This window comes from Poecilia reticulata, linkage group LG14 (genome assembly GCF_000633615.1).
Source record: "Poecilia reticulata strain Guanapo linkage group LG14, Guppy_female_1.0+MT, whole genome shotgun sequence".
Taxonomy (NCBI): Eukaryota; Metazoa; Chordata; class Actinopteri; order Cyprinodontiformes; family Poeciliidae; genus Poecilia; species Poecilia reticulata.
Genome location: NC_024344.1, coordinates 7,850,902 through 7,877,624, shown reverse-complemented (window position 1 = coordinate 7,877,624; position 26,723 = coordinate 7,850,902). Strand labels below are relative to the sequence as shown.

At 38.5% G+C, this 26,723-nt stretch overlaps 1 protein-coding gene across 7 annotated transcripts in view; it reads left to right on the top strand.

The window, feature by feature from the left end:
* nrxn2a (neurexin 2a) overlaps nucleotides 1-26,723 on the top strand; it is a 169,197-nt gene that overhangs the window by 53,860 nt on the left and 88,614 nt on the right. For 4 of the 7 annotated variants that reach the window (XM_017308569.1, XM_008427080.2, XM_008427072.2 and 1 more), the window contains 6 exons: nucleotides 671-972; nucleotides 6,293-6,454; nucleotides 18,460-18,889; nucleotides 20,377-20,760; nucleotides 21,615-21,818; nucleotides 26,356-26,382. In XM_017308569.1, the coding sequence (XP_017164058.1) occupies nucleotides 671-972; nucleotides 6,293-6,454; nucleotides 18,460-18,889; nucleotides 20,377-20,760; nucleotides 21,615-21,818; nucleotides 26,356-26,382 (1,509 nt within the window). The remainder of the gene's footprint in view (nucleotides 1-670; nucleotides 973-6,292; nucleotides 6,455-18,459; nucleotides 18,890-20,376; nucleotides 20,761-21,614; nucleotides 21,819-26,355; nucleotides 26,383-26,723) is intronic. The other 3 variants (XM_008427082.2, XM_008427078.2, XM_008427077.2) reach the window with 1 other exon arrangement.

The following is a 26,723-nucleotide window of genomic DNA, read 5'->3' as shown; positions in this document are numbered from 1 at the left end:
TTTTATAGACCAACATAATGTAGAGCGTAATGTGAAGTAGAAAGAAAGGAGGACTTTCCTCAAACAGGGTTTTTTCAGGAATACTCTGACTTAGCTCCATCCATCTTCTCACTAACTCTGACAAGCGTCCTTGTCCTTCCTTTCGGATTTGTATTTGTAAAATATGTTGAAAATAATATAACACTTTTCTTTCGCTTCACAATTATGCCCTTCCATGTTTTTGTCTGGGATTATAAAATCCCATTGAAATAAACATCTGTTTGTGTTTATAACATGACAAAATGTAAAAACCCTTTAGAGGATGTGTATACTCTTGCAAGGCACGATAAACTTTAATATTGAAGAAATGGCAATGCTGTTGAATGCTGAATGTATTTTTCAAAAGGGTGAAAAAATATCATATAGCGATCATATAGCTCGATCTATATTGTGTTATAGTCTTTACAGTAAAGTTACTTGTTTCTATTTAGTTTAAATGCATGTAGACAGCGTGTCTAAAATAGCTTTGTCACGCAATATTGTCTTTTCTTCTCATTTTAGTCCTTACTTTTACCCACCAAACATATTTTACTCAGCCATGCTACAGATGTGAATGCATTCATTTTGCAGAGTCACACTTTTATCTAATTATACGGACATTTTTCCAAGATGTTTCTTTTTCCCCTCCCAGGGCAGCAAGAGTCGGTGGCCACCTTTAAAGGCAACGAGTTCTTCAGCTACAACCTGTCCACGACTCCCATTCAGAGCAGTTTGGATGAGATCACGCTGTCCTTCCGGACCCTGCAAAGGAATGGCCTGCTGCTCCACACCGGGAAGTCGGCCGATTATGTTAACCTGTCGCTGAGGAACGGAGCTGTGTGGCTGGTCATCAACCTGGGCTCTGGGGCCTTTGAAGCGCTGGTGGAGCCTGCCAGTGGAAAGTTCAATGACAATGTCTGGCATGATGTGCGAGTGACACGCAACCTCCGCCAGGTGTGTATGCAACTGTTACCTCAGCATTCAGAGCTTGGAGTCAGGACTTGAATTTGAGGCACCGAAGCCTCAAATTCAAGTCTTGAGTGTTAGCCCAAGACTTTACTTTGGCTAATGCTCTAAAGATTCTGGAGTTTACTAAAAAAAAATTATTCAACACCTGCAAGGTGTAATGTAAATTGCCAAAGTAAGCTACAGAGTTACACAGAGATGTGCGTATTCTCCTGTGAAAGGGAAAGTTCTGATTTATCGGGCACGGTGGCGGTGCAGGGCATAGAGCGCTGAACCCATGTCCTCAGTCCTTGAAGAGACAATCACAGGTTTGAGTCCCGGCTCTTGAACCTTTGCCGGATGTCTTCTGAGATGAAATTGTTGAGGATTTGGTTGGACTTTTCCCTTAAGGGTTTGATACTTTGACCTGAGACGTAAGTCTTTAGACTTGACATGAGCTTAAAATGGAAGGTTTATAACTTGAAAGAGCTGATATTTAACTTTGATTTGGAAACAATTTGAGACTGGATTTAGACTTGGAAAAACAAAATAAACAAACATCTGAGACTTTAATTGGACTTAAAATAAAAAAAGTTAGGTGTATTTTGACCTCTGAAACTTAACTTGATGATAAACATTCATTTTGCTCCCCATTTTACCTTGTGACTAGTAGGTGAGGTGTATTTTGATCATTATTTAATCATTTAAAATGAAATATATTGTCTTTTCATACTACATTTTCAATGTGTTTTTTTTTTACCACAAAGTCAATACAAACAAGCATAATAAAAAGAAAACGGAGCATCTGTCCATTCTAGGACTTAAGAAAATGATTGACAATGATAATAATGCTTATTATACTGCAGTAGTAATGGTTTTCCAGGAGTCTGCTCATTTTGCCATGTCTATCATCACTCAGATTGCCATATTTTTGTGTGCTTCAATTTCACAAAGCGCTGTGAACTTGTTTTGGTATCTGCAGGCTCTGATGCAACACTGCAGCAGGATAAGTAAGTTAGACAAAAACAGGATGGGCTTATTTAATGAATATAGCAACTCTATGTGTCCGGCATTGTTTTCCTGCATTGTTCTGCAGCCAAGTATTACTCAGCCTTAAATCTTCTATATCGGAAATAATCTGGACAATGTGCTGATCTCCCAAATGTATTTAATACTTTTACTGTTACCTTTAGTGCAATTGTTTTTCAAACCCACCAAATTTAAATTATTCTAATGTAAGGCACACTACTTGCTTGCAGTGAGAACTGTGCAAATAATTAGCCTTTTTTTCATCAAGATACATTTGTATGCAAAACAGTAAATGGTAATAAAGGAACAAACATTTAAATACAGTGTCATTACTTTTTTCCAATCATTTTATCTAAAAACAGCTCCAATAATATGTTAATAATCTTTATTATAATTATCTGTTTTATATCCATGTTTTCTATAACTTGGATTATCTACAACCTAAAACAGGGACTAATGCCTAACCCTACAGATTCATCTATCTGAGTCTGGGCTCTATTTATATTCAGGTTTTTCTACCAATTAATTTTATGAGACATTTTAAACTGTCCTCAGCCTCACAGTTAGCATCAGTAGCTGCAAACAACTAAGAGATTTTAGACCCTCTACATAAAATCAGAAAGTTTTATTTGGTTTATGTTTTGAAAAAAGGCAATGTAAGTTAAGTAGCTGTTTTTTATTCATACAAACATTTTTTTCCACATAAAAATCACATACAGTTAAATCCACATATTTTATCTATTAAAGTTCACTTGTGATTTTTTTTTTTTTTACATAGAACATAATTTCATATAATTTTCAGTATTTAAGTCATTGTTGTAAATTGTACTGACTGTTTGTAAACGTGTCTACATTGATTTAGCTCATGTCTGACAGTCGACTTTACTCATAGTTTTCAGGCGGCGCTTGACCTTTTCATTTTTGACTTAAAGGACTCAAAATTCATTGCAGTGTATCCATTTAAAGATGTGTTAGAAAAAAAGCCCTTCTTTGTTAGTCAAAAGCAGAAGGCTAAGTCATTTCTGTTCTTTCTTAAAATGTATTTAATTTATCTTAAACTCTAACTGTAAATTGTGTCTCTCACTGACATTCTCTTTTTATTTAATATTTACTGTAATGAATTTGCTAAAAACCTGCAGCAGATCTCACTGCTTAACCCCTCACACCACCCAAAGAAAAAAAGGCAACATTTTCTGCAAGAAAAAGTCCAAGCTACATTAACGCCCTTAAATATTTTGAGCATGCTATCTTCTTTGGCAATGGTGTTAATTGGGCCCTTGCAGCGCAGGGCAATTCTGTTACAGTTGATAACATTGCTGGAGACTGCAATAAAAATAAAAATAAGCCCAACACATTTGAATAATCCATATCCAATATAGCTGGTGATGGAATACAGTATTTTAAACACGGTTTTGTTTTGTTTTTTTAAAAAGTCACATTTCTGCTTGCTGCAGTGACTGAATTTATGGCACTTAAAGATGAAATCCATAAGTGAAGTACTGTCTCTGAAATGCAAAAAAAAAAAAAAGCAAAAACAAAAAAACCTCCACATAGTCTAACATGATGCATTTCTAAAAACAACAACTGAGCATCTACTCTCCTGGTGGTTTGTGTGCATAAATTATATAAGATTAACTCAGCTAAACGTAATATATTCAATACACTCATAGCAATCTTTGTGAATGCCAGTTGTTTTCAACACAGCCAAATCTATTTTGTATCTAACCGTCTCATCATCACCAATATGCTCTGAACCCGTCATACAAAACCTGTGTGTGTTGCATCCTCCTCCACATCCATTTCCTTACCCTAGCTTCCAGAGGAGCGGCAATCCAATGTTAGCCACGTCACTTATGCTTTCAGGCATGCATTTGATCCCTGTGTAAATTGCTTTCCCTTCAGATAAGTTACCTCACTGACATGTAGATAGGGGGAACTGTTACTCCCGAGAGATTGTGGGTGGAAGCATTTTATTAGATCTGGTGGTGCTTTTGAGGCTAGAATTTCTCCTATTACTTTCTTTACCTTTTTTTCTTGATTTGGCAGTGTGTTTCAGTCATGGGGGAGCAGGGCTTGGTTTGTGCTTAACCTTATTTTTTTCTGTTTGGGTGCAACTCTGCTCACTCCACAGAGCATACCCAATGAAATTCTCCATGAGAGGTCAGCTTCAAGTTGTTGCCACCCAAATGCTGAAGCGTAGCCGTGGCTGTGTGTCTTAAATTAATCATGACCCAGTTCTACATGTCTCTCTGAATGCATTGATCCCACACCCCAGATACTCAGGCCAGTTCAGGTACTATCTATGTGCTGCACATGGTGTAATTTCATGCCACACGGTGGTCATGCTGGGTTATCATTATCAAGAGAAAAGGAGAGCAGCATCAGTCAGTTTGTAGCCATGAAAGCTTGTTTTTCTAAAGGTTCCTAATGTTTCGTGTCATCAATTTGAAGCCTTTTCATTGTCTGCTGTCCAGGCCAATGACTTTCCGATGACTTAGATGGACACAAATCAATAGTGGATGTTGAATGAAGAAAGACTTTTATCCAATAGAGGTTAAAGCTGAGCATCCCGTCCCAGGTCGTCCTTTTGTCTATTGTCTTGTTTTCACATGACAGACACAAGCATTGAATAAATTTAGGTAAAATGTTAACCCCCTAGTGATCAAGTGTTATTTTTACACTTACTGAACCTTTGGTCGCTTGATTATAATTTATTCAGAACCATTTTTACATTTACTATTTACAAATGTTGGCGCTACTAATAAAGATTTACTAAAGAATTTAGTCTTTTTTTTTTTTTTTTGCAGGAGCATAATCTTATGCTGAAAATTAAGGAAAAAAATCCAACCTGTAATTTGAGTACATTTAATTAGATAAACACATTTTTAGATAATTCAATATGAGAGCACTTAAACTTTGTTTTATTTATTTTTTTACCATTCCTCTATGCACAATTTAACTACAGTAACTAAAGCTCTGTTTTCTCTCTCACGTCGTCTTCAGATCATCCAGCAGCTTTTCTGCAGCATTTAGGTCTTAAAGAGTGAGAATGGGTCGCCATGTCTGTGCGGATTTGGCCAAATGTTGTGGATCATTATCCATCTGAAAGACCCACCAATGACACATTTTTGCTTCACTAGCAGAGGCCAACAGATTGTTTTTTAAAATCTCCTGGTATTTCAAAGAGTTGATGCTCTCTAACAAGGCCCCCAGAAACAATATCATGGATCTCACCTCCTGTGTGTTTTGCACAAGTTCGTCTTTTGTCTCACATTAAATCTACTAGAAGTGCTTGTTGTCAAAAAAGTCGAATCTTATTGCAAACTCCATGTTTACATCTGAGATGCTAGGACTGAAAATGCCTCTTTCGTTCTACCTTTGTCCCATATGGAACAGTATTATAATAAATAGCACCAATGCCAAAAATGTATGAAATATAACAATAATTCCTGTTTTAAGAGGTCCTGTTGTAAATAACATTCTTGTAGTGGGTATATGAAATATTTAGAGAAAAGGGAAATAAATCAGTCTTTAGGGCACCAAAATCTCAGTAAATAATGTACAACAAATCCAGTTTATTCGCATCTTTACCTCTTTGACACAATTCACTGGTCTGATTTTAGCACACATTTCCTGCGTGACATTTTCTCACTCAAGATTCATGAAATGATTTTGAATAACCGCAACCATTAGCAAAAAAAAAAAAAAAAGAGAGAGATTTCACAAGATTGTTACAGTGGACATTTCTATTTTTCATCTGACACACATTTTACAAAAGAAAATTACGTTTGGTTAAAAATTGAGACAAAGAAATGAAAATTGTTTTGACATATTACTCTTAAGTGGGAGCTTTTACATCAGTGCAAGATTCTGTCTTAAGTGTAGGCTTATTGTCATGGCAACTAGCACATCGCTTTTACCTCCACAGCCCCGTTCAGCCGTTTTGTTTCCTTCTCTAGGTAGTGATGAAACTGATATGGAAATGATCTTGTCTTGTTTATGACGAAGCGCAGGTACCGCGGCTTCCTGGTATCTTTCATCTCAAATTAATTGAGCAAACTGTGGCATTCTGATCACTTTGGAGCTGAAGGAAAATGTATGGTGCATTGACTCCGCCGCCATCCGGCTCACATATCAGAAACGGGGATCAGCTGAGATTAGTGAACTCTTTAAAGCTGTTCTTGTAATTGCCTCCAAGAGCCAACATTAAGGCGAGCTCAACCAGAATCAAGAAATGAGGCGTGAAATAATTAGGCCGGTTCTTTCTGTTTAGGCTCATAATCTCGGCTTGGTTTTGTAGGTGACGATCTTAGTGGACGGGATCCTCACCACCACCGGCTACACCCAGGAGGACTACACCATGCTGGGCTCTGATGATCTCTTCTACATCGGGGGGAGCCTGAACACAGCCGACCTGCCTGGCTCCCCGGTCAGCAACAACTTCATGGGCTGTCTGAAGGATGTGAGTACTACTTGACCCCTCGCTGTGGCCTGCAAATATTATCTGAACCTCCCTTGATAACAACGCCGCACCCTGGAGCAGAGTGTATTGAAAAAGCTGCTCTTGTGTTTGTACTGATGCCGCAGCTGTAGGGTGTTTGAAGGAGAAGCTTTCAGCAGAGAGGCAGCACTGTGCACTTATGGATTCCTCTGGGAAACCCTTTGAGAATGTTAAACTGATATACATGAGAAACAATGCTATCTCATGTTTGGTCCCGACACACAGGACCAAACTCACCCCTCCTCACTACTTCCACTGTTTTTTCTGAAGCATTTTCACTCCAGCCTGCACTTGTCACATTGATTATCTAGAAGATCAAGCCGTGCACTTTGCATGAGAAGTAGCATACAGTGCTGCTGCCCTCCTACACATTTCTTTTGTTTTCACTCCTTTTGACACATCATCAAACTGAGCGTAATATCAGAGAAATATAATCTGAGTAAGTATAAGGTGCATTTTTCAATTTTATAATTTTTTTTCCAAACTAACCTGGTTATATGTGAAAAAGTGTTTGCCCATTAAAGACTGCTTGTCCCACCTTAAGGTGCAACAGCTGCACTAGCAATGACATGTCTGTGGATGAATTTTAGCTCATTCTTCTTTGCAGAAAGGTTTTCACTCATCACCATAGGAGGATGCCAAAAACGGCATATTTGAAGTCATTTTAATTGGATGTAATCTTTTATTTCATTGTTTTATTAAGGTTTTGAGTCTTTTACATGTAGACTTGTGGGTAGGCTTTGTATCATTGTGCAGGACCCAAAATGTACTTAATTTTAAGCTCAGAAACTGATTGCTGGATCTTCTTCTGCACAATTTCCTGGTAGACGGCATAATTCAGGGACCCATCAATTATGGCAAATCATGCAGGTCCTGCAAAGCAGCCCAAGACAACCACCACAGTGATGTTCTTTATCTGAAATGATTGAGGATTTATGCAGGATGTAAACAGACTCACTACTCATGAAAAGTTCCATGTTTGTCTCATTATTCCACTGAATAATATATTAAAAGTCTTAGGAATCATCAAGTTGGTTTCCGGGCAAATGTTAACCTGCCCTTTGTCTTATTTTCACCTTGGGGCTCTACCTGGATGCCAGTTTGCTCAGTTTCTTTTATGTTGTTGAACCAGGAACCCTGATCTTAACTCAGGAAAGTGAATCATGCAGCACTACAGTTGTTCTGCGTCTCTTTTGTGGCCTCCTGCATGTGGGACACTTACACTCCTGTTTTGTAATATGACCATTTTGGTTTCAAAATAATATAATAATGATAATAAATAAATGATCATTTTGAGGCCACTCCTCAGAAGGTTCCCCAATGTTCTATATTTTCATATATAGTTTTCGCTGTAATTCAGTGAAATACCAAAGACTTAAAAAAATGCCTTGTAACTCTTTGAAGACAAGTGTCACAGACTTTCTTGTGACACTTGTCACAAGAAAGTCCGATATGTCTGATATTAATATGTGCTTAAGATTTGAAATGTGGATCTTGGAAGGTGTATGTGAAAATGAACATCCCGAAATCACATCAACAGCTGGACTTCGATCCAATCATGTTAGGCGCTTTTGGGTAACCCAAGAGATACATTACTTTAAACAATCAATAGCAGAAAAGTGATTTAAATAGTCCACATTATTTAGACTAAAACAGACGCCAAGATTGTTGTCAAAGTATCCTTGTAGATACAATATCTGAAGTAGATGTTACAAATAAGGTTCTAACCTTATTGTCTTTTAATTCTACTAAATTAAAAGACCGGTTTATAACTATTGATATTAAAAGAACCGTGACATGTATTGGCAGGTGTATTGTCTAATCAGGGCATCTGAAAGGAAAGCAGATAAAAGATAAAACCTGGTGTTTTTGTGTAACCAAGAAAAAGCAGCAAATGTTGGTTTTCTAAAAGAAACTTAATAGTCTGCTTTATTCTTTAGGAAACAATGATGAGTTATGACCATCGTTTTATTAGGGTCAATGCCCAACTACAAATAAGTTGACTTCTCTCAGCCTTCAACGCCATAGATAAATGAATTATTTCATTATATAAATTGCTGTTAAACTCTGCTCCCAATCCATATTAAATCCAGCTGCAGGGGATGCATCAGAGAGTGCACCAGGAATAGAACAGACGCATCATTCAGACATAGGATACATAAAATGCACAAGGCAAATAGAGTGGAAATAACCTGATTAGGCTACATGCAGTAACAGCAGTGGCAGGTTGGAAGGAAGTTTAACCAGCTGCTGCTTCATTATGCATGAAAGCAAACGCTTGGCAGTTGTTTTTCTGTAACTTCTCAGGGTTTATATAGCCTGCCAAATTGTGCAATCATGAAATCATGTATCATAAAAGAAGACATGTCTGTAATGGGGAAGTGGAAAAGTTGAAATAAAAAAAGGTGTGTATGAAATCTTTTGGCATGTGAATATGATATGTTTTTAGTCGGATGGTATGTATAGTAGCTAAATATTTCCATAGCTAATGACTGCACTTTCAGGAGGCCAGATAGAGAAAATGCATTCTCCAAACAAGGACTCAAAAAAGTAAGAAAAACTCATTAAATTATGCTAACCTTTTCAATGTATTTACACAGATTTGAACTTCTTAGAAACTGTAATAAAAAGGGTTTCACTTGGGTAAATAACAGTGTTAGCACAAGTTAAATTTCTAAAGGTGTCATGTACAGGATCAATCGCAATTTTTGAAAACCCAGGCGGCCCAACAGGCTTGTAATACTTTTGGGGGGGAAGCTAATCATAGCTCACACAGATGACAAAACTGTCTTTAATGTTTCTGTTCAACAAAACTTTGTTAAAGGACGTTCTTCAGACAAAGTCACTGGTTCTTATCCCGGCCACTTAGCAGTTTTGCAAAGAAATGAATAAGTCAATAAAAAGTGTGTCATTCTTCAAATTAAACGTTCCTGGAAACTCTGCAAGTCATTATTATATTTGACCAGTTGGAGGAACTTTAACTGCTTTTGTTATAACATAATGGTGTAAAAAAGGACTGAGATATTAAAGTGAAAGGGACTTGTGGTGATGGCAAAGAGTCAGGAAGATGTGAGTTGAATGTAATCAATATCATTATTGAAATTCAAGTTTTTCTGATATGATGAAGCCAACACTGGCAGCCCACACAACAAAACACAACCATTTTATTCAAACAAAAATTTTCAAACTAGTAATACCCACACACCAATAACATTTTGTTCAGTTTGCCCAATTAAATATTCAAAGATGGTCTTGATGGTGTCTTTTACATCTTCTAAATAGATTGCGAGTATCATAACTTGTGGAGTTGCTTCTGTAACCACAGCATCAACCATTTTCTCATCATTATTGATAATTGCAGTAGTGGCCAGCACTCATAAAGTTATTTTCAGCCTCAACAGTTTACATGTACACGCTTTAATCTGCAATATGATCTGGTTAATAAATGCAAAGACAGAAACTAGAGTTTGATCATTTCAATTAGGTTAGTTTACAAATGTTCTTCACATTCACGGTTCCACAACACATTAGACTTTAATGACTAGATAATCACCTCACTCTTGGGTGCTGTTCATTGACCTGAAAAGCACCGATGAAAGAACTTTAAATAAATAGTGGAAGCCAAAAGTGAAAGCAGAAATGTGCTTGCTTTTAAGGAAGGACACATAATCAGTCCTTTTTTGTTCTAACATTCCAACTTAGACATTTTAATTGGGTCAGTGTTTATCATCTTGATCATGTTTGTACCTTAAATATGTATTGCTGCTTTTAACACTGAACAAACATGTTTGCTACCTGGGAAGGATCAACTCCTTTAGTATAGATTCATTTTCTCAGATCTATTCTCGGATGCTGAACATGCTGCTCCTGACCAAAGTTCGGGACACGCCGTGCGAGTTTCACTGTCTTTTTTGAAAAAAATAGGTGTTCACACTAACGCACTGGTTTTTATTTTAAGACTGATAGATTCAGGATCACATACTTATCGACTGGACCTGGTCAGGGTTCACAGACTACAGGATTTACGAAGCCAACTAAAGTCAGCTGAGCCCATAAAACTCACAGCAAGAGTTAAGGTTTGAAGGAGCAGTTTGAAGTTTGTTTTATCCTCAGTGATGATTTGTGGTTGTGATCATATTGTTGCATCCGGAACGGTCTGAACAAACTAAAACATGCTGGTTTGACTTCGGCTGAGGTCGGCGGGTTCTCCTCAGACATGTTGCAGGCTCCAGTTTTCACCCCATCTCACACTAAGATTTTCATTCTGACTCACCCGGCCGACTGTCCACAACTTGTACAGCCTGGCGCCAATTTGCCTGACTGGGAATCGGGGGGTAAATTTGGGCAAAAACTTCATGTCGTATGACCCGAGCTTAATGTCTCTATCACAGAAAATGTTTGGTCTAATTTGCAAGGCAATTCTGTTTTCTTAGTATTTAGGCCCTCATGAGGTCATTAGCATCTTGAAAGAAAGTTATTAACTCTCTTGGTCATCATGTAAGTCGTCTGAAACTCGTGTAACACACTGCTTTTAAACAAATGGCAATGCTGCTCTGCTTGTGTCTGGCATCTTATAAATGTTTTACCTTTAAAAACAAAATTCTGATGGCTTTCAGAAACAAAAACAGTCTGAGACAACAGATGAGATCATCTCTTTGAAGCAATTCAAAGAGATGGCATTCAAACAAATATAAAGCGAATATGTGGATTTAAATCATTGATACACAGAGTCTACATCTACACATCACGGTACAATACAGAAATGCTCCTCAGGTATAAACCTGCAAAACTCGGATAAGAATTGCTCCTTTGAGAACATTAAAGTCCACATTTTGGACAGAGGAAAAGGAAAGACTTATAAAAGGTGATATCTTGAATCTACGGTATTTTAAATGGAAAGAATTGTGGCCTAAAGTATCCACTAGTAATGTATGTAGTGGTTTGTACTGTTTTAAAGCTTGTTTCAATGATTTGTTAGTTTACAAGTTAGTGTATCAAACACCAACTAACCTCAGACCAAACCTGAACACGCTTTTGTGAACACACTTGTTCACAAAAGCCATTATCTTCTTCCAAACTGAGAAAAAGATAAGAAACAGTCATTAGGTGACAACAGAGGAATCCTTTCAGGGTGCTTAAACACCTGAGGTGTTTAATCTGTTTAAAATGAATTCAGGTTTGTTTCCCTTCTTGGTACAGTCAATTATGAGCAGATGTGAACGTAGAAATCACTCTTTTGTGCAGACCAAAACAAGAGACCAAAATGGAAAAAGTGGTCTTGGCACAGTTCCAAACAAACTTTGAAGCAGATAATGTGTATATGATCCAACCACAATTCAGTATAGCTGTATGCTGGATTCTTGTTCCAAACACCTTCCCTTCGCCAGGGTTGCACTGCATCGTGGGATGCATTAGAGTAAACTAAGTAATAACATATATTCTTTTCAAAAAGCATAAAGGTCTATCCATCTTGCAACCTGTCTTCTCTAAATCCTTCGTTTTACTTCTCAGATAGTCTTTTCCTGAAATAGCAACCAGAATGTAATACATTTCAAATCTCAGTGTTTATTGCTAACATCTGATTCCTGTATTTACATTTTCTCCTTTGGCCTTTGACACAATAAACAGTCAGAACATGTTTGCATGGTTTGTAGTGACAGATTTTGGTTTGCTTGGAGTTTTGAAAAGAAACCAACCAACTGGGAAAAGTTAAAGTTAATTTGGACTACAATAAACAAACTATATGAAAATACCCATAACTGAAATACTGGGAAGAGTAAGAAAAAAAACAATAGCTAAACAAAGAAGTACTGAGACAGGGGTACTTTCTATGGGACACTCAAACTTTCTAGTCATGATAGCTCCGTCAGTGGCTTAATCCAGAAAAATTACACACTGAAACGTTGAAGCATTGAGTCTGGAGTACTTTCTACGGTAGAGAGAGACATAGGAAACACAAACATTTAATGGCAGCAATAGGTTTAATAATAGCATAATCTAAAAAACACAAAGTTGAACATAGAAACATTGAATTAGGAGTGTTTTTAATGGAGAACAGAAGCAGGGCCTCAACCACAAAAATAAAAACAAGACAGTAATCACAAACAGCATATAAATGCAGCCACTTGGTTAAACAAATAAGTATTTCTTTTAGGATGCTATTTTCCATTTTCTAGCTGACTTTATTCACATACATGTATATTTCTAGCCATCTAAATCCAAATGGATTCTCTGGTATAATTGGTATAATTTCTTATTAAAGTATGTAAGATGGACATTTTTAAAGCACATCTGTAGAAAGGCTTTCAATTCAGTGTTTACATAATTACTTTGCCATCTGCATGCAGCGAAATGAAAACGAGATGTTATTTATGGACAGGTTATTGTTCCAGCATCACTGCCAATGCTCCAACCTCCGCTCTGTGGGCGGTGTGGCTGTTGGTGGTGTTTAGACCTACTACTGCTATGGATAATCACACAGATGTACTGTAGGCATGCAGCGGGAGCAATATGGCAGGCAGGAGAGAGATAGTCATGAAGATGGGCTGACATATCTCAGAAATCCTAAATTGTGGGAGTTGTGGGAGAAGCGGAGGTGATGAAATGGGATCAGCTCTCCAGACAGTCCCGCCGCCTGGCGCAGAGACATGTCTGTCCGGGCCAAAGGTCCCGAGGTCGGTGATAAACGAGAGGAGCAGAGTGGACGTAGTTCAGACAAGATATTAATCTTAATCCACGAGGAGAGAGAAAAACCTGCAGCGAGGAAAATATTTATTGTGTAAGCACCACATCTATTTAGGGAGTCTTATTTCACTGACTCTAGAGAGTATGCGCCATGACTAATCTCTCCAGACGTTGCACAATAACAGATGTGAATGGAGCTCGGCAGGCCATCGGGATCATCAGGTGTGAGGAAAATAATGGCGACTTTCACATGAAGGTCACAACTACAGCGACAAACAAGGAACGGCAGGTTTGTCTTTGAAGTCGAGAGTTTGCAGCGCGCACCCGAGGGATATTCCACACTACTTCATTAGGTTCCTGTATTTTACCACTTCAAAGATGGGACCCAATTTAGTCATGAAGACAGTTGTTAGCAGCAGAGAGGGTCATTTTCAAAGTGATGTTACTCTTCACAGCTTGAGCAGTAATGACATAACGGCTTTGTCGGATGACTCTAAAGGAGCTTTATTCTTGTGTTTTGGGATACTCTATAATCCAACTAACACACAGTAAGCATCTGAATCTGTGAAATAGGATTCCACTCACTGTATTGTCCTTTGGCTTATATAATAGTTCTGCAGAGGTCATAGTGCCTGTTTTTCGTGGCCATCTGTGCCTTCTTAACACGCTGTTTCCTCTTTGTAAAAATGGCCGTCTTGACTGGATTCCCCTTTTAGAGTTTGCCCGTTTCATTCATTTCTCTACGGTCAGTTTCAGCATCTGATTTCACCGTCTAATTAGTCACACCGAGGCAGTGTAAAGTGTGATATTGGCTTACACAGGCTCCAGGCTCTGCTGTTAGTCCTGTGTGCAGTGTGGTGTGTCACCTCAGGCGGCGGCTGGTGGTAGAGTGAGGTGGCAGATAACAGTGGGGCGACTTACAACTGATACAAAATGAGACAAGGGTTGCTGTGTCTTGTGAATATTGATGAAGCCAGAGCAAAGCCAAAAATAACACAGTAACATAAAGAAACCCGCAGGCATTCTTTCAATGTATGCGTCGACTTCTGGTATCGGATCAAGGTTGATTGATTTAGATTGTTTTGTATTATAGTCAGTCAAAAATGACCTTGTAAAAAAAATATTCACTCCCCAGAGTGCCCCTTTTTAGATTTGGTCACGTTGCAAACATAAAAAGTGTCTTTTTGTGGGATTTTATGCAACAAACTGCATTATTGTGAAGGGGAAGGACAAGAGTACCTTGTTATTTTTTTAACAAATAAAAACTTGAAACTAATGTCCACCCTTGCCACAGTTCCTCCTTTGGATCTGGACTTTGATTGGGCCATTCTGATTCTTAATCTGAATCTCTCCACTCCAAAACTATCCTGCAGCGTTGTATTTTGAAAAATAAATTTGATTTACTCCTTTAAGCTGCTGTTTACTATTTATTTCAGTAGTTTTATGTCATTTAATGTTAACTTTGTATTAGTTCTGTTACTTTTCTACTGGCAGGTTGCATGTTCGAATCTGTGCTTTGCAGGTATTTGTCTGTGATGTTTGTTCTCCCTACACCTACATGGCTTTTCTGTTGGTACTCCAGGCTTCTCCCACAGTACAAGAACGCATTAGGTTGACTGATTAAAAAAAAATTGACATAATGAGCCAGAATGAGTGTGCATCGTGGTTTTGTGTATCTCATTGTTGGCCCTGTGTTGTATTGGCGTCCAGTCCCGAGTGTTGCCCACAGACAGCCAGTATAGCCTCCAGCTTCCCACAAGCTTAAACCAAGAAGGACCAAGAAGGTGTGAATGCATAGAGGAATCTATTCTCCGACCTTCATCTGATTTGAGATTGTTTGTGCTTGTGCGCCTGAATTAATTACATTTTATAGACTGTTTTTCAGTTTTTTTTCTTTTTAGATTCGATTCCTATGTCTTTGACTAGCTGAGGCCAATTAACAAACACCTAAAGACTCTCACTGAAAATTGGTAAATTATTGTGAAAATCAGTACATTTCTTTTGCAGACAAATTCGTTTGCTTAGTTATCTCCTTTAAATTTGTATGATGTGCACTTTCAGAAAATACTCATCAAAAGGCAGCTTCTTATCTTGCCATGTATGTTGCCGTATCTGAAAATGGGTTCTATATAATGTCCACAGATAAATAAGAAAGTTTACTATGTCCTGTTGCATAGACAGCGTTATAAGTTTGGAAACGAGAGGAGAAGTAAAAGGAGACAATAATAGAAAAGGAAAAGTAATTTAGTCCTTTTGCTGTAACATCATGTACACTTTAAACCTTTCATCGCAATACTGACAGAATATTTTAAAGGGCCCAGAATACACATGCATAATGCGACTAAATCTTTCCACATTTTGAAAAAAATCTGTGGCTGCCTGGCTTAGCTGGAGATCATGTTTCATGTACAACAGTATCAAATGTGTAGGAAGGTGATGCTGAATGTTATTTACTTAAAGCAGCATGTCTCTTCAACCCATGGAAACACAAAGCCTATGTGCAATAGTGTGACGGGGTTTAACAGAACAATAGTTTAAAGCAGGAGGCCCTGGACTCAGACTTCAAGACCATTTATGTATTTAAAAAGGGAAAATGTAAGCATTCCTTTTATTGCTAAATGTCTCTTTTTTTGGCCAGAAAATTTATATACACCATATTGCCAAAGTTGGCAGCTCGTCCAATCAGATCATTACATTCAGGATTTCCAGTTACCTCAATGGCCACGGGTATTAAAATCTTGCACCTTGCCATACAGACAGAAGGAAATAGTTGTGAAAAGGTGGGTCACCCTAGAGAAGTGACCCACCTGTGCAAGTAGTCCAGTTGTGAACATTTATAAGTAGTTTTTATTCAACAGTCGACTACTTTACTAAAGTGGAAGTTATCGGGATCAACAGCAACTCAGCCACAAAGTGGTTGGCCACATCAAATCATTGAGTGGGGTGAGCAGATGCTGAGGTGCACAGTGCATAGAGGTCACCACGTTTCTGCAATAGCTGCAGACCTCCAATAGAAATGAAAGAAGTTTGGATGGCAAAGCAGCTGCCGTTTGAGCCTTACATCACCAAGTACAATTCAAAACATTTAGTGCAGAGGTGTAAAGCACATGGCAACAGTGAAGAAGTTTTCTCTGAAGTGACAAAATGTTTGGTAATTCAGTTGACCAATCTGAGTTAGGCATTGCCAGGAGAACAACACTTGCCTGACTGCATTGTCAAATGTAAAGTTTAATGCAGACAGGATAATGGGGTGGGCTATTTTTAAGGAGTTGAGACTTTGGTTCTAGAGAAAAGAACTCTTAATTATTCCAAATACCAAGATATTTTTGGCAATATTATGCTCTAGACTATTTGGGGTTTGTTTAATCCCCCATTCCTGTTTCAAGGAAAGCATAACATTTAGTGTAGAAGAACTTCAGACCTCCTGGTAGAAGTAGAGTGTAGACTGTGAGCCAAGTCGTCTTGTCCAACTCCAGTGTTTGACCTGTTTAGTTTCTGTATGACCAGAAACTAAAACCCTGATAAACCTTGGGCAGAACCTTCCTAGACGTGTTGATGGGCCGACATTTTAGTAACACCTGGATTAAGAATGGGATGTCACTCAAATCCATATGTGAGCAAAGGCAGATAAACAAGTACTTATATATACAGCTCTGGAAAAAAAATGAAGAGTCCACTGAACTGAACCCTGCTGAAAACCTCCTGGTTATTCCACCAAATATTGATTTCTGAACTTGTCCCGAGTTAAAACATTAGTATTGTTGTTTCTAAATGAATATGAACTTGATTTCTTTGTGTTATTTGAGACCTGAAAGCACTGCATCTTTTGTTATTTTGACCATTTCTCATTTTCTTGTAATAAATAAAAAAATTTTGCTTGGATTTTCAGCGACATGTTACCAGTTCACAGAATAAAAGAACAATGTTCATTTTACTCAAACATTTACCTATAAAACGTAAAATCAGAGGAACTGATCTTTTTAAATGGTCTCTTAATTTTTTCCAGAGCTGTATATAAAGTGTATCTCGAGTTGGAAAGAATGATGTAACATTTTGCAAGCTAAAAATTAACTAGCGTTGGAAGCCGTGTGATTTTTTCTGTGAGGTAAAACAGTTTAATTCTTCTCTCAGTGTAGAAAATGAGATATTTAAACGTATTTAAAATAAAATAGTCCAGTAAGAAAATTTCTGTATTTACTTGTGTTACAATTTACTGTCAGTAGTATGAAAGTAAACATTGCAGAAATTATACATTTTGTTTAAAGACCATGCAACAAAACAATTATTTATATTTTAGGTCCTTTGGATGTGACCTTTGACATAGAGTATGATTTTATCAGATCATGCTTTCCTCAGAGGTATATCTAAGTGCTGTAGCTCTATGTAATAAACCATCTGGTGGATCAGAGCCGCCCTTCACTTGTAATGTCTGATTTCACAAAACAGTATCACAACAAGAGAAGATGGTTGGAAAATAACTGTCTGCTGTGTCTACGTTTAACATGTTGTCTGTGGATTTGGTTGAATGCAAAACATTTTGTTTTTGCCGTTTTGAAATCTTATTTTTCTAATTTTCTTCTTCTGCATCTGTGACATCAATTTTGTCTGAACTGATGTTTTTCAGCTAGCTGACACTTAAAACACATATTTTCGGCCACTCTGTATATTGATTTTTTTTTTTTCGTCACTGTGACAGCCTGATTTTGTTTTTGTTTTTTTTATCTGCTCTGGCATAAACCAGCTCAAGCATATTTCTTCAAAATGTACACATTTCATCAACATCCCAGTGTAAATCAATTTTTCCAGTTTCAGAGTCCTTGCAGCTCTCTGCTTTGATCCTGTTTGATAGCAGCGTTGCAGCACTTTCTAGGTGATAAAAACAGACAAATTAATACATGATGCAAGGTCTCATTGGGAAGAAAAATAATGTCTGGTTTCACAAATAATTTTTAAAGCTTTCAGCTGATGAGTTTATTAAATCGTACAATCTGTTCAGTGCTCCTCTGTCAATGCACTGACACACAAACCAGCGAGGCTAAATGTGTGATTTTTATTTTTTTTTAGATTACTGCACTAAGTGGTCATAATTCCATCTAATGAAAATTTGCCTGTTTATTTGAGCTCAGGGATCACTCAACACGCTGTCTGCTGTGTACCCTCGTAAATGCTGCTGTGCCATATTGATTCCTGGATTTATTGATGAGCAGAATTCAAGCTCGACGCCAAATCTCACCTCCCTCTCCTGGCTGTCATCTCACTACGACATCTCTCTCATTTATTAGGTGGTCTACAGGAATAATGAGTTCAGACTGGAACTGTCACGGCTGGCTGAGCAGCGGGACCCCAAGATCAGTATCCATGGCGACCTGATATTCAGCTGTGAAAACGTGGAAGCTCTGGAGCCAGTCACCTTCGACACGCCGTCTGCCTACCTGACATTGCCCAGGTGGAACACAAAGAAGACCGGCGCCATATCTTTCGACTTCCGCACCACAGAGCCCAGCGGCCTGCTGCTGTTCAGCCACGGCAGCCAGCAGGGAGAGCTGCCCGACAGGAAGCCCCGCGCAGACTTCTTCGCCATAGAGCTGCTGGAGGGATTTCTCTACCTGGCCATGGACATGGGCTCCGGCAGCATTAAAATTAAAGCCAGCAACAACAGGCTGGACGACGGCGAGTGGTGGCATGTGGACTTCCAGAGAAAGGGGCGCAATGGTGAGACAATGTCATGCATTTGTGAAGGCGAGGGGTGGAGGTGGGGAGCCTTCTGTCTGCTTCTGTGTGTCTCCAATTTTAGCTGTTGAGCATAAAGGCCTCCAAGCTGTGAAACTGCCATTTGCCAGCATGGATACGGTGACATCCGCACGTTCCTGCTGCTTTTTATTCGCTACAGTGAAACAGGCGCACATATTAGGTTTTAATTATGATGATATTTTCGGGATGGTGTAATCTCGAAGTGACATTTTGAAATTTGTGTTAACCTATTTCACAAGTGGCCAATTATACAGTTACCTAGTTCAAATGAAACTGTTAAATGGCTGCTGTATTTGAGTAATGAAAATGTCTTATTAGCAGAGTCCAAGTGAGACGCACTGATCTTTTCATTTTTATTCCTGCTATGCATAAGTGAGAAGTTCCTATATCACTTGAAGATTTTTTTTTTAAACCACAATTTTCATTATAGTTTTGTTGAGGTTCTTACATTCTTACCACATGGTTTTCAAAAGATTTTCTTTCCTTTTGAAAACTATTGAAAGTGAAAGATCATTGCAGGCATTTGTCTTCATTCCCTCTAAGTCAATATTTTGTAGAACCATCTTTCACTGCGGTTACATCTTCTGATCTTTTGGAAATTGATTCTTTCAGCTTGACGCGTGCAAATTCTGTGCAAAATCACTAAGGCTCATTCAGACTGAATGGAGAGCAACTGTGAAAATGTTCAAGTTCTGCTACAAATTCACAAATGGGTTGAGGTCTTGACTTGACTTGGCTTGGTTATTCTACTGCATGAATATGAACAGCATGTTGTAGCTGTGGCTGTAAGTTTTGGGAAGTTTTCTACTAGAAAATTCAGTTTTAATCTCAACTCTTTTTCAGTCGAACATTTTTTTCTGTTGTTAACAGATTGCCCCAAATGAGCTATGGATCTCTGCAGCTCCTCCAGTGTTACCATCAGCTTCTTGGCTGCTGCTTTTTATTTGTGCTGAGTTAAAATCATGGTGGACAGAGTTTAATAATTTGGTGACTTCTAACATTCTGTCTATGCTGAATTTCACTGAAGAAAAACAGAGTAATTTGTAAAAATTAAATAAATAAAACGATGTGTCCTGTTCTTTTCACTTCACAACTGTCTTAGTGTTGATCAATTACATGGAAACAATTTAATTACTTAAATTTTTAAAATAAGACAAAGCTCAAGAGCACTGAATACGTTTATGAGTCACTGTTATACAGTGAGCAAAATGTGAATATCTAATTAGAACTTTTATTCAAATTTTAAGCCCTTAAACTCTGGTAGAGCAATATCTTCATGTGGATCCTTCAAAATTAGCGAGTTGGTTCCCATTACCGCAGCCTTATACTTTGTTTATGCATATCACTCAGCACAACCCACACACAGCTGCTGTTTCCTTTTTCTTTTCCAAAGCAACAAAACCCTTCTACGAGTTCAAATTGATTCAGTGTTAATGTCCGCCCCACAGGCTTCATCTCGGTGAACAGCCAGAGCATCCCCTTCACCGCCAACGAGGGCAGCGAGGTCCTTGACCTGGATGGAGACATGTATCTGGGAGGTTTACCCGAAGATCGACAAGCCCTCATTCTGCCCCCAGAGGTGTGGACGGCCTCCCTCGGCCTTGGCTTCGTGGGCTGCGTGAGGGACCTGTTCATCGATGGACAGAGCCGCAACCTGTGGAGGCTGGCCGAGGTGCAGAGCTCCGTGGGTGTCAGCAGTTTCTGCACCAGGGAGACTCATCTCAGGTGCTCCAGAGACACGTGCGCCAATGGTGGACACTGCAGAGAGGGCTGGAACCGGCATGTTTGCGACTGTGGCGGCACGGGCTACGTGGGCCCCAGCTGTGAGAAGGGTAAGAGTCTCTGGAAGGGATAATGGTGGCGGTCCGTGGAGGGGACAAGTGATTTTAAAAGGCTGCAGGGATGCTTTTAGCACACTTTGGGTTGTATTTTATTTATTAGGCGAGGTGTAAAAAGTGACTGCACAGACAGGAATAATGTAGATACAGAGAAAATTTATCATCTGACCTAATATCCCAGGCCTCCACAGAAATTTAATTTGTGGTTGCAAGTGGGATCATTCTTTAGATTCTCATATGTATTTAAATGAGATCCATGATCTCACCTCCAAATATTGCTTTATGTCTCGAAAGCAGTTTGGTGAAAATTACAGCACAATGGAGAAAAAAATGTTTTATTTAAGGCCTTCTGAAGTAAATAGCAGTATTTTCCCACAGTCGAGTAGTTCATTAATGAATTGTCCGTGTTGTGCGGGTCTGTGTGTGTGTGTTGTGCGTTTCATTAGGGATGCACTGGTGCTTGGGCAGAGTCATTCGCCCTGAATCACTTTGCATTATCCATGCAGATGGTTTTCTCATGGAGAGGCCAAATTACGCAGATCCATTGGCAGCTAATAATATGACGGATGTATGAAAATCCCTCCTGTATTGCACTGGGATGGGAATAAATCCTTCGGAAATTTAATTGCCGCTGCGTTTCTCACCCCCTGCCTTCATCTGCTCCAGGCTTTTTCTGCCATCTGGTGCGACTGATGAAAACTGCAATCTAAAACTATATCATTCTGTCCCCAAGATTATCTCAACAGGGGGTTCAGGTTTTCTTTCATAAATGCTCGTTAGTTTTTTTTTTTTTTAGTATTTATTGATTTCAGTGTCCATTAAGACGCCCCTGTTCCCATTTTGCACAGAGGCCACAGCAGTGAGCTATGATGGCAGCATGTATCTGAAGGTGGTGCTGCCGAGGACGCTGCACACAGAGGCCGAGGACGTGTCCCTGCGGTTCATGTCCCAGAGGGCCTTTGGTTTGCTGATGGCCACCACATCTCAGCAGTCAGCGGACACCCTACGCGTGGAGCTGGACGGAGGCAGAGTCAAACTCACTGTCAACCTGGGTAAAGCTGCTGCAGCAAATTTGAGCAGATCATTCCACCTGACCTATTAGGACGTGTCACCTAGACAAATGAAATTTGTTTAGTTAGACTTTCTTCCATTCACATCTTCATGCACAATAACTACAGTTGTCTAAAGAGATAAACACATCCCCTGTGTGTCTGTTGGAGCTTGAAATCGTTTTAATGTTGAATTTGACCAGAAATCTGAACCACTGAAGCAGAAAACTCTTGCTGTGATCATTCACACCTAACAATAAAAGTCTTATTTTGAAACTCTTGAGGCGTTTAGTTATGTAGCAAAAGTCATTTTTAGTGATTTATGGGTTAAGTCACTAAATATCTTAACTCATAAAAAGACACAACCATATGGAGCAAGTATTGTTTTTTTTACTGCCTGAATTTATTTAAATAATTTTAAAAAATGTTTTTTGCTGGGAAAAGGATATTCAGTAGAGGTTGTTCATTTGAATATATTTAATGCAAATAATAAAGTATGCCGATTTAAAAAATTGTGCATAACTGGGTATAATCTGCACCCCTAGCTGGTGCTTCTAATACAACTTTGTGTAGCATATGCATCAGCAGGCATTAGTGGTGTACAAACACTACCTTCCTGTGTGATAGCCAACAGTTAATCATGATTAAGCATCCTGCCATAGACCCTGGTCTCTTCTTAGAAAATAGAACTTTTCACAATACACTATCACAGTGGATGAGGGACAGACAGACAGACAGACAGACAGACAGACAGACAGACAGACAGACAGACAGACAGACAGACAGACAGACAGACAGTGCTATTGTAGGTATTCATACACTATTGGAGTGGTTTTGATAGGCCAGTCTGCAATTGTCCTATGACTTTTCCATTTCGGATAATGACTCTCACTGTGTTTTGCTGGAATCCCAAAGTCTCAGACTTGAATGTCTTTAGTTTGGAGCGTGATGTGTTACTTTTTACGATCTACTTTGTCTCCTTGATGTTGACTCGATTTCTTGATTCGACAGTTCAAACAGTAAACAGGAATGGGTGTGAAAACTTATTGAGAATGGTTTAAGTATAGTCAATTTATGGTTTAACATTTGCATATAATTTTGAAACCAAATAATTCTGCAACCCCACAAAATATATAATTGTCCTTGCTGATTTTGAGCACAAAATGAGCACAATAACAATATGACAGGACATTGGGGCCAGAGTTAGTATGCACATTCTTGTAGTCAATTCACTTCATTTAAAATCACCCTGACCCTCTGTGCATTGTCCTATTTTCATTACGAGAGTCATTGTTATATATATATATATATATATATATATATATATAAAAAGAAAGTACAGGGAGTGGCTTTGACATTTGCTAAAAATCAGTGTTTCCATGGCAGCCTAGTCAAATTAAGCAGTGCAGATCAGTTATTCAGATTTTCTCAGAGGTGGAAAAGCAAATCAATTACCCCTGTGTGTGTTTAAGGAAATACAGTGGACATTTTAACCTTTATTGAAAAGGTTTTGGCACAGAAAGACAAACGGAGAGGTTGCCATCTGGAACCATTTAAGCTTCAGTCATGTGGTAGGCAATATTATATAACAGAAAATGTGTCATGTTTAAAGAGTTTAAAGTAAGAGGGACTCTGCAGACAAGTACCAGGAATAAGCAGAGTAAAAGGTTTTATTTATAAAGATAACAAGAAACCTGCATATAATGCACAAGGGAAACAGAATATGGAGCGTGGGCAGCGTAATGCAGGGAACGAGGCAAATAATAATGAGAACCAGTGAGCTTATGCTGAGGGAAGGATGGAGAATGACATAGGGACTTGTTGAGCAAAACAAGGGAAAATTTCTGATGAGCTGTTGATGCAAACCAAACAGGCAGACTGAGGGAAAGTGACTATTCCATTGGTAAAATTTAATTTAAGTATTAAATTAAAGAATTTAAATATTGGCTTTAATTAAACTGCAAAATATAATGCTTCCACCATCTTAGTCAAACAAAACCCTTTTCAATGAGGTTATTTGAACTTTAAAAAAGCCCAACAGAACAAGGGGTGCTGCGTCTTTTTAAACAACTGTATGTGTGCGTGTTTCGTCTGCCTCTTTATTTCTCTCTACCTGCACCTGTCTCCCTGTCTCTCTCCTCTCAGTTCATCCTGGGGTCGGGTCCCACCCGACTGTCTCGGCTCTATCAGCCCTTCAATGGCTTGTCTGCAGTTCAAGGAGAGGGCAGTCAGAGACCTGATCCATCATTACGCTGAAATATCACCACTTAAACTCCTCACACTGTAGATGGTCCCATTGTCGTTCCTTCCCCTCACATTTGCTGGCTTGTCCAGTTTAGAGTCACTTCACTGAGCAGGGAGCGCCAGTGATGGACACACACAGACACAGAGACTCAAAGAAACACACACACACACACACACCAGCATCAGAAAACTCCCTGGTCTCTGGCTGTCTGTTTCCACTGCTCTGTGATGGTTGACAGCTTGAGAGCACTCCGCCGCCACCTGACTTACACCAGTGTATTCTTGTACATTTCTTCAGGTTGTCTAAATTTTCCAAACTTTAGTGTGTTTTATCTGGATTAATCTAATTTTGAGTTGAACATTTTTATTTCTTGTTAACTTGAAAGATACAATCAGTTTTGGATGTCAATAATGCATTAGATTTATGCTTTGATAATTTCCTAAGGTGTAAGTTTGACTGTGGCCGCAGGTTGTGCAAATTGCCACTTTTCCTCCCTGTTTAACATGGTAAATAAATTGCCATTAAATCTGCAGAACGAGGCTTAATGGCAACTTCAGCTGAAATGCTATACATTCTTTGAATAAAGGTGCATCAGCTTGAACATTTAGAGAGTTAACTATCAAACCAACAATGCATTCATCAAAATCGCATCAGTCAGTTTATTTTACTTAATAACCAAACAGTTCTTGGGGGTCAAGTGTTTGCTTTGTTCTTATTCTTCCCTTCATGTACTGTATACAATGCTTCAATACAGACTAGAGATGAAAAGGAGTGGTTTTAATTGTGCAAAGTAAATCACTTAGTTCTTTTAATATTCCTTTTGTACATGAATTAAGAATTACCTTTCAAAAAGTCAACTGTCATGCATACAGACAACAACTACAGTTCTGAGAGCTGTACTGGAGGACAATAATATAATATAATATAATATAATATAATATAATATAATATAATATAATATAATATAATATAATATAATATAATATAATATAATATAATAATTATTATATAATATAATAAAATAAAACTCATAATGAAAAGTTTTGAGGGGTTTTCAGCCTGTAAGGTGCTTCTGAGTCCAAGTCGCATCAGTCAAAAAATGCGTCATGAAGATGAGAAAAACATAAGCCGCATTTATTTAGAAATCGTCAATCATGTGCGGGACCTTGACCATCTTAATGATATGACCCAGTAACATGTTGTGTTCAGTCAACAGCTTTTCAATAACATGTGGAAAGTGAGAACGTCTGCTGGCAGTGTGTGTGTTTTAAATCAGAGTGGTCAGGAATGGCTTCACTCTGCTGGTGCAGAAACCCATGCAGAGCAAATCCAGAGTGGATCAGAGCATAAAGACATAACTGCATTGATCACGAGCTTTAGCTTGTACAATTTAAGCTAGACTGGAATGGTTGAAGTACATGAGTATACAAAGGTTTGTTTGCAGGCAAATGGAAGTGGGAAGAGATGAAATAGTAATTTTTGGGTTGCAAATAAGGCGCACATTGTTCAGTAGGTGAACTGACCTGAAGTTTAATGAAACTGTTTAAGTTTGATTCTTCACAATAAAACAGCAGAAAGAACAACAACAAAAAAATGCTACAAGCTCTGTTTTTAAGTATGAACATACAATTTTACAACATAAGCTGCTTACTGCATAGTTGTTACAAATGTTAAAAAGCCATTCTGGTATTCTCTAAATAAATGAATAAATCTTTATCGTAAATGTTTGTTTTTTTTTTTTTTGCTCTGCTGATATGTTTGAACTTGTTTCATATCAGCTGCGCGACACGCTCAAATTTAGCACATGTTCCATTTTCTATTTTCGTTATCTTCTTCAGACGACTTTCCTCACAGCGGTGCATGTTTGCTGATTTACCCTAGAGCACATGTCAGTAAAACTATCAGTCACGGCTTCTGAAACAATCAAACTCTGCCAAAAGCTAAGCATAAGCAGCCTCGCCAGAGCCGGTGCTCATGCGGAAAACAAAGTAAAGCTGGTGCACCTTTACTTTTATGGTCAATAAAGCTCTTATTGATCCTAACTTTGATGTGCTCTGTTATGCCTCCAGCAGAGCCAGACACACAGTGAGCTTTGTCCTTTCTCTCGCTGGTTTGTTGTGAAAACTACAGGGAGGGAAGTGGCGGTTTAGACTCTCGAGGCTGTCCCCGGATGGTGGGCTCTGAAAAGCACTGAACTGTCTGCAGAATATACCTTGAAGGATGTGAAATATTCTCCTCTTTTGTGCTGTTCTTTTTTTCCCTTTAATCTCACCATCTCACTCTCTCTCTCACCAGATTGTATCAGGATAGACTGTAATCTCAGTAAGTGTCTCCTATGATTATCTTTTGTTCCATGATTTAGAGAACATGCACTGTGATATATTTATGTGCTTCTTTTCCTTTTTTCCCCCCTCATGAAACAGAACATTCGTCTTGTTTACTGTTGCTGCTGTTTCTCTGAAGTACCATTACAGATAACAGCAAAAATGAGACCTTTATTCACTGAACAGCTGCACAGCTAAATGTAATTAGATCCCTTTGTGCTTTGCTCAGAAAACCCAACAATCTAGTTACATGTTTTCTAATTATTTTAGCTCCATAATGCGCTAATCAAATGTAGCTAAATTTGACATACACTAGTCCGCTGCCACTGAGTCGGTTAT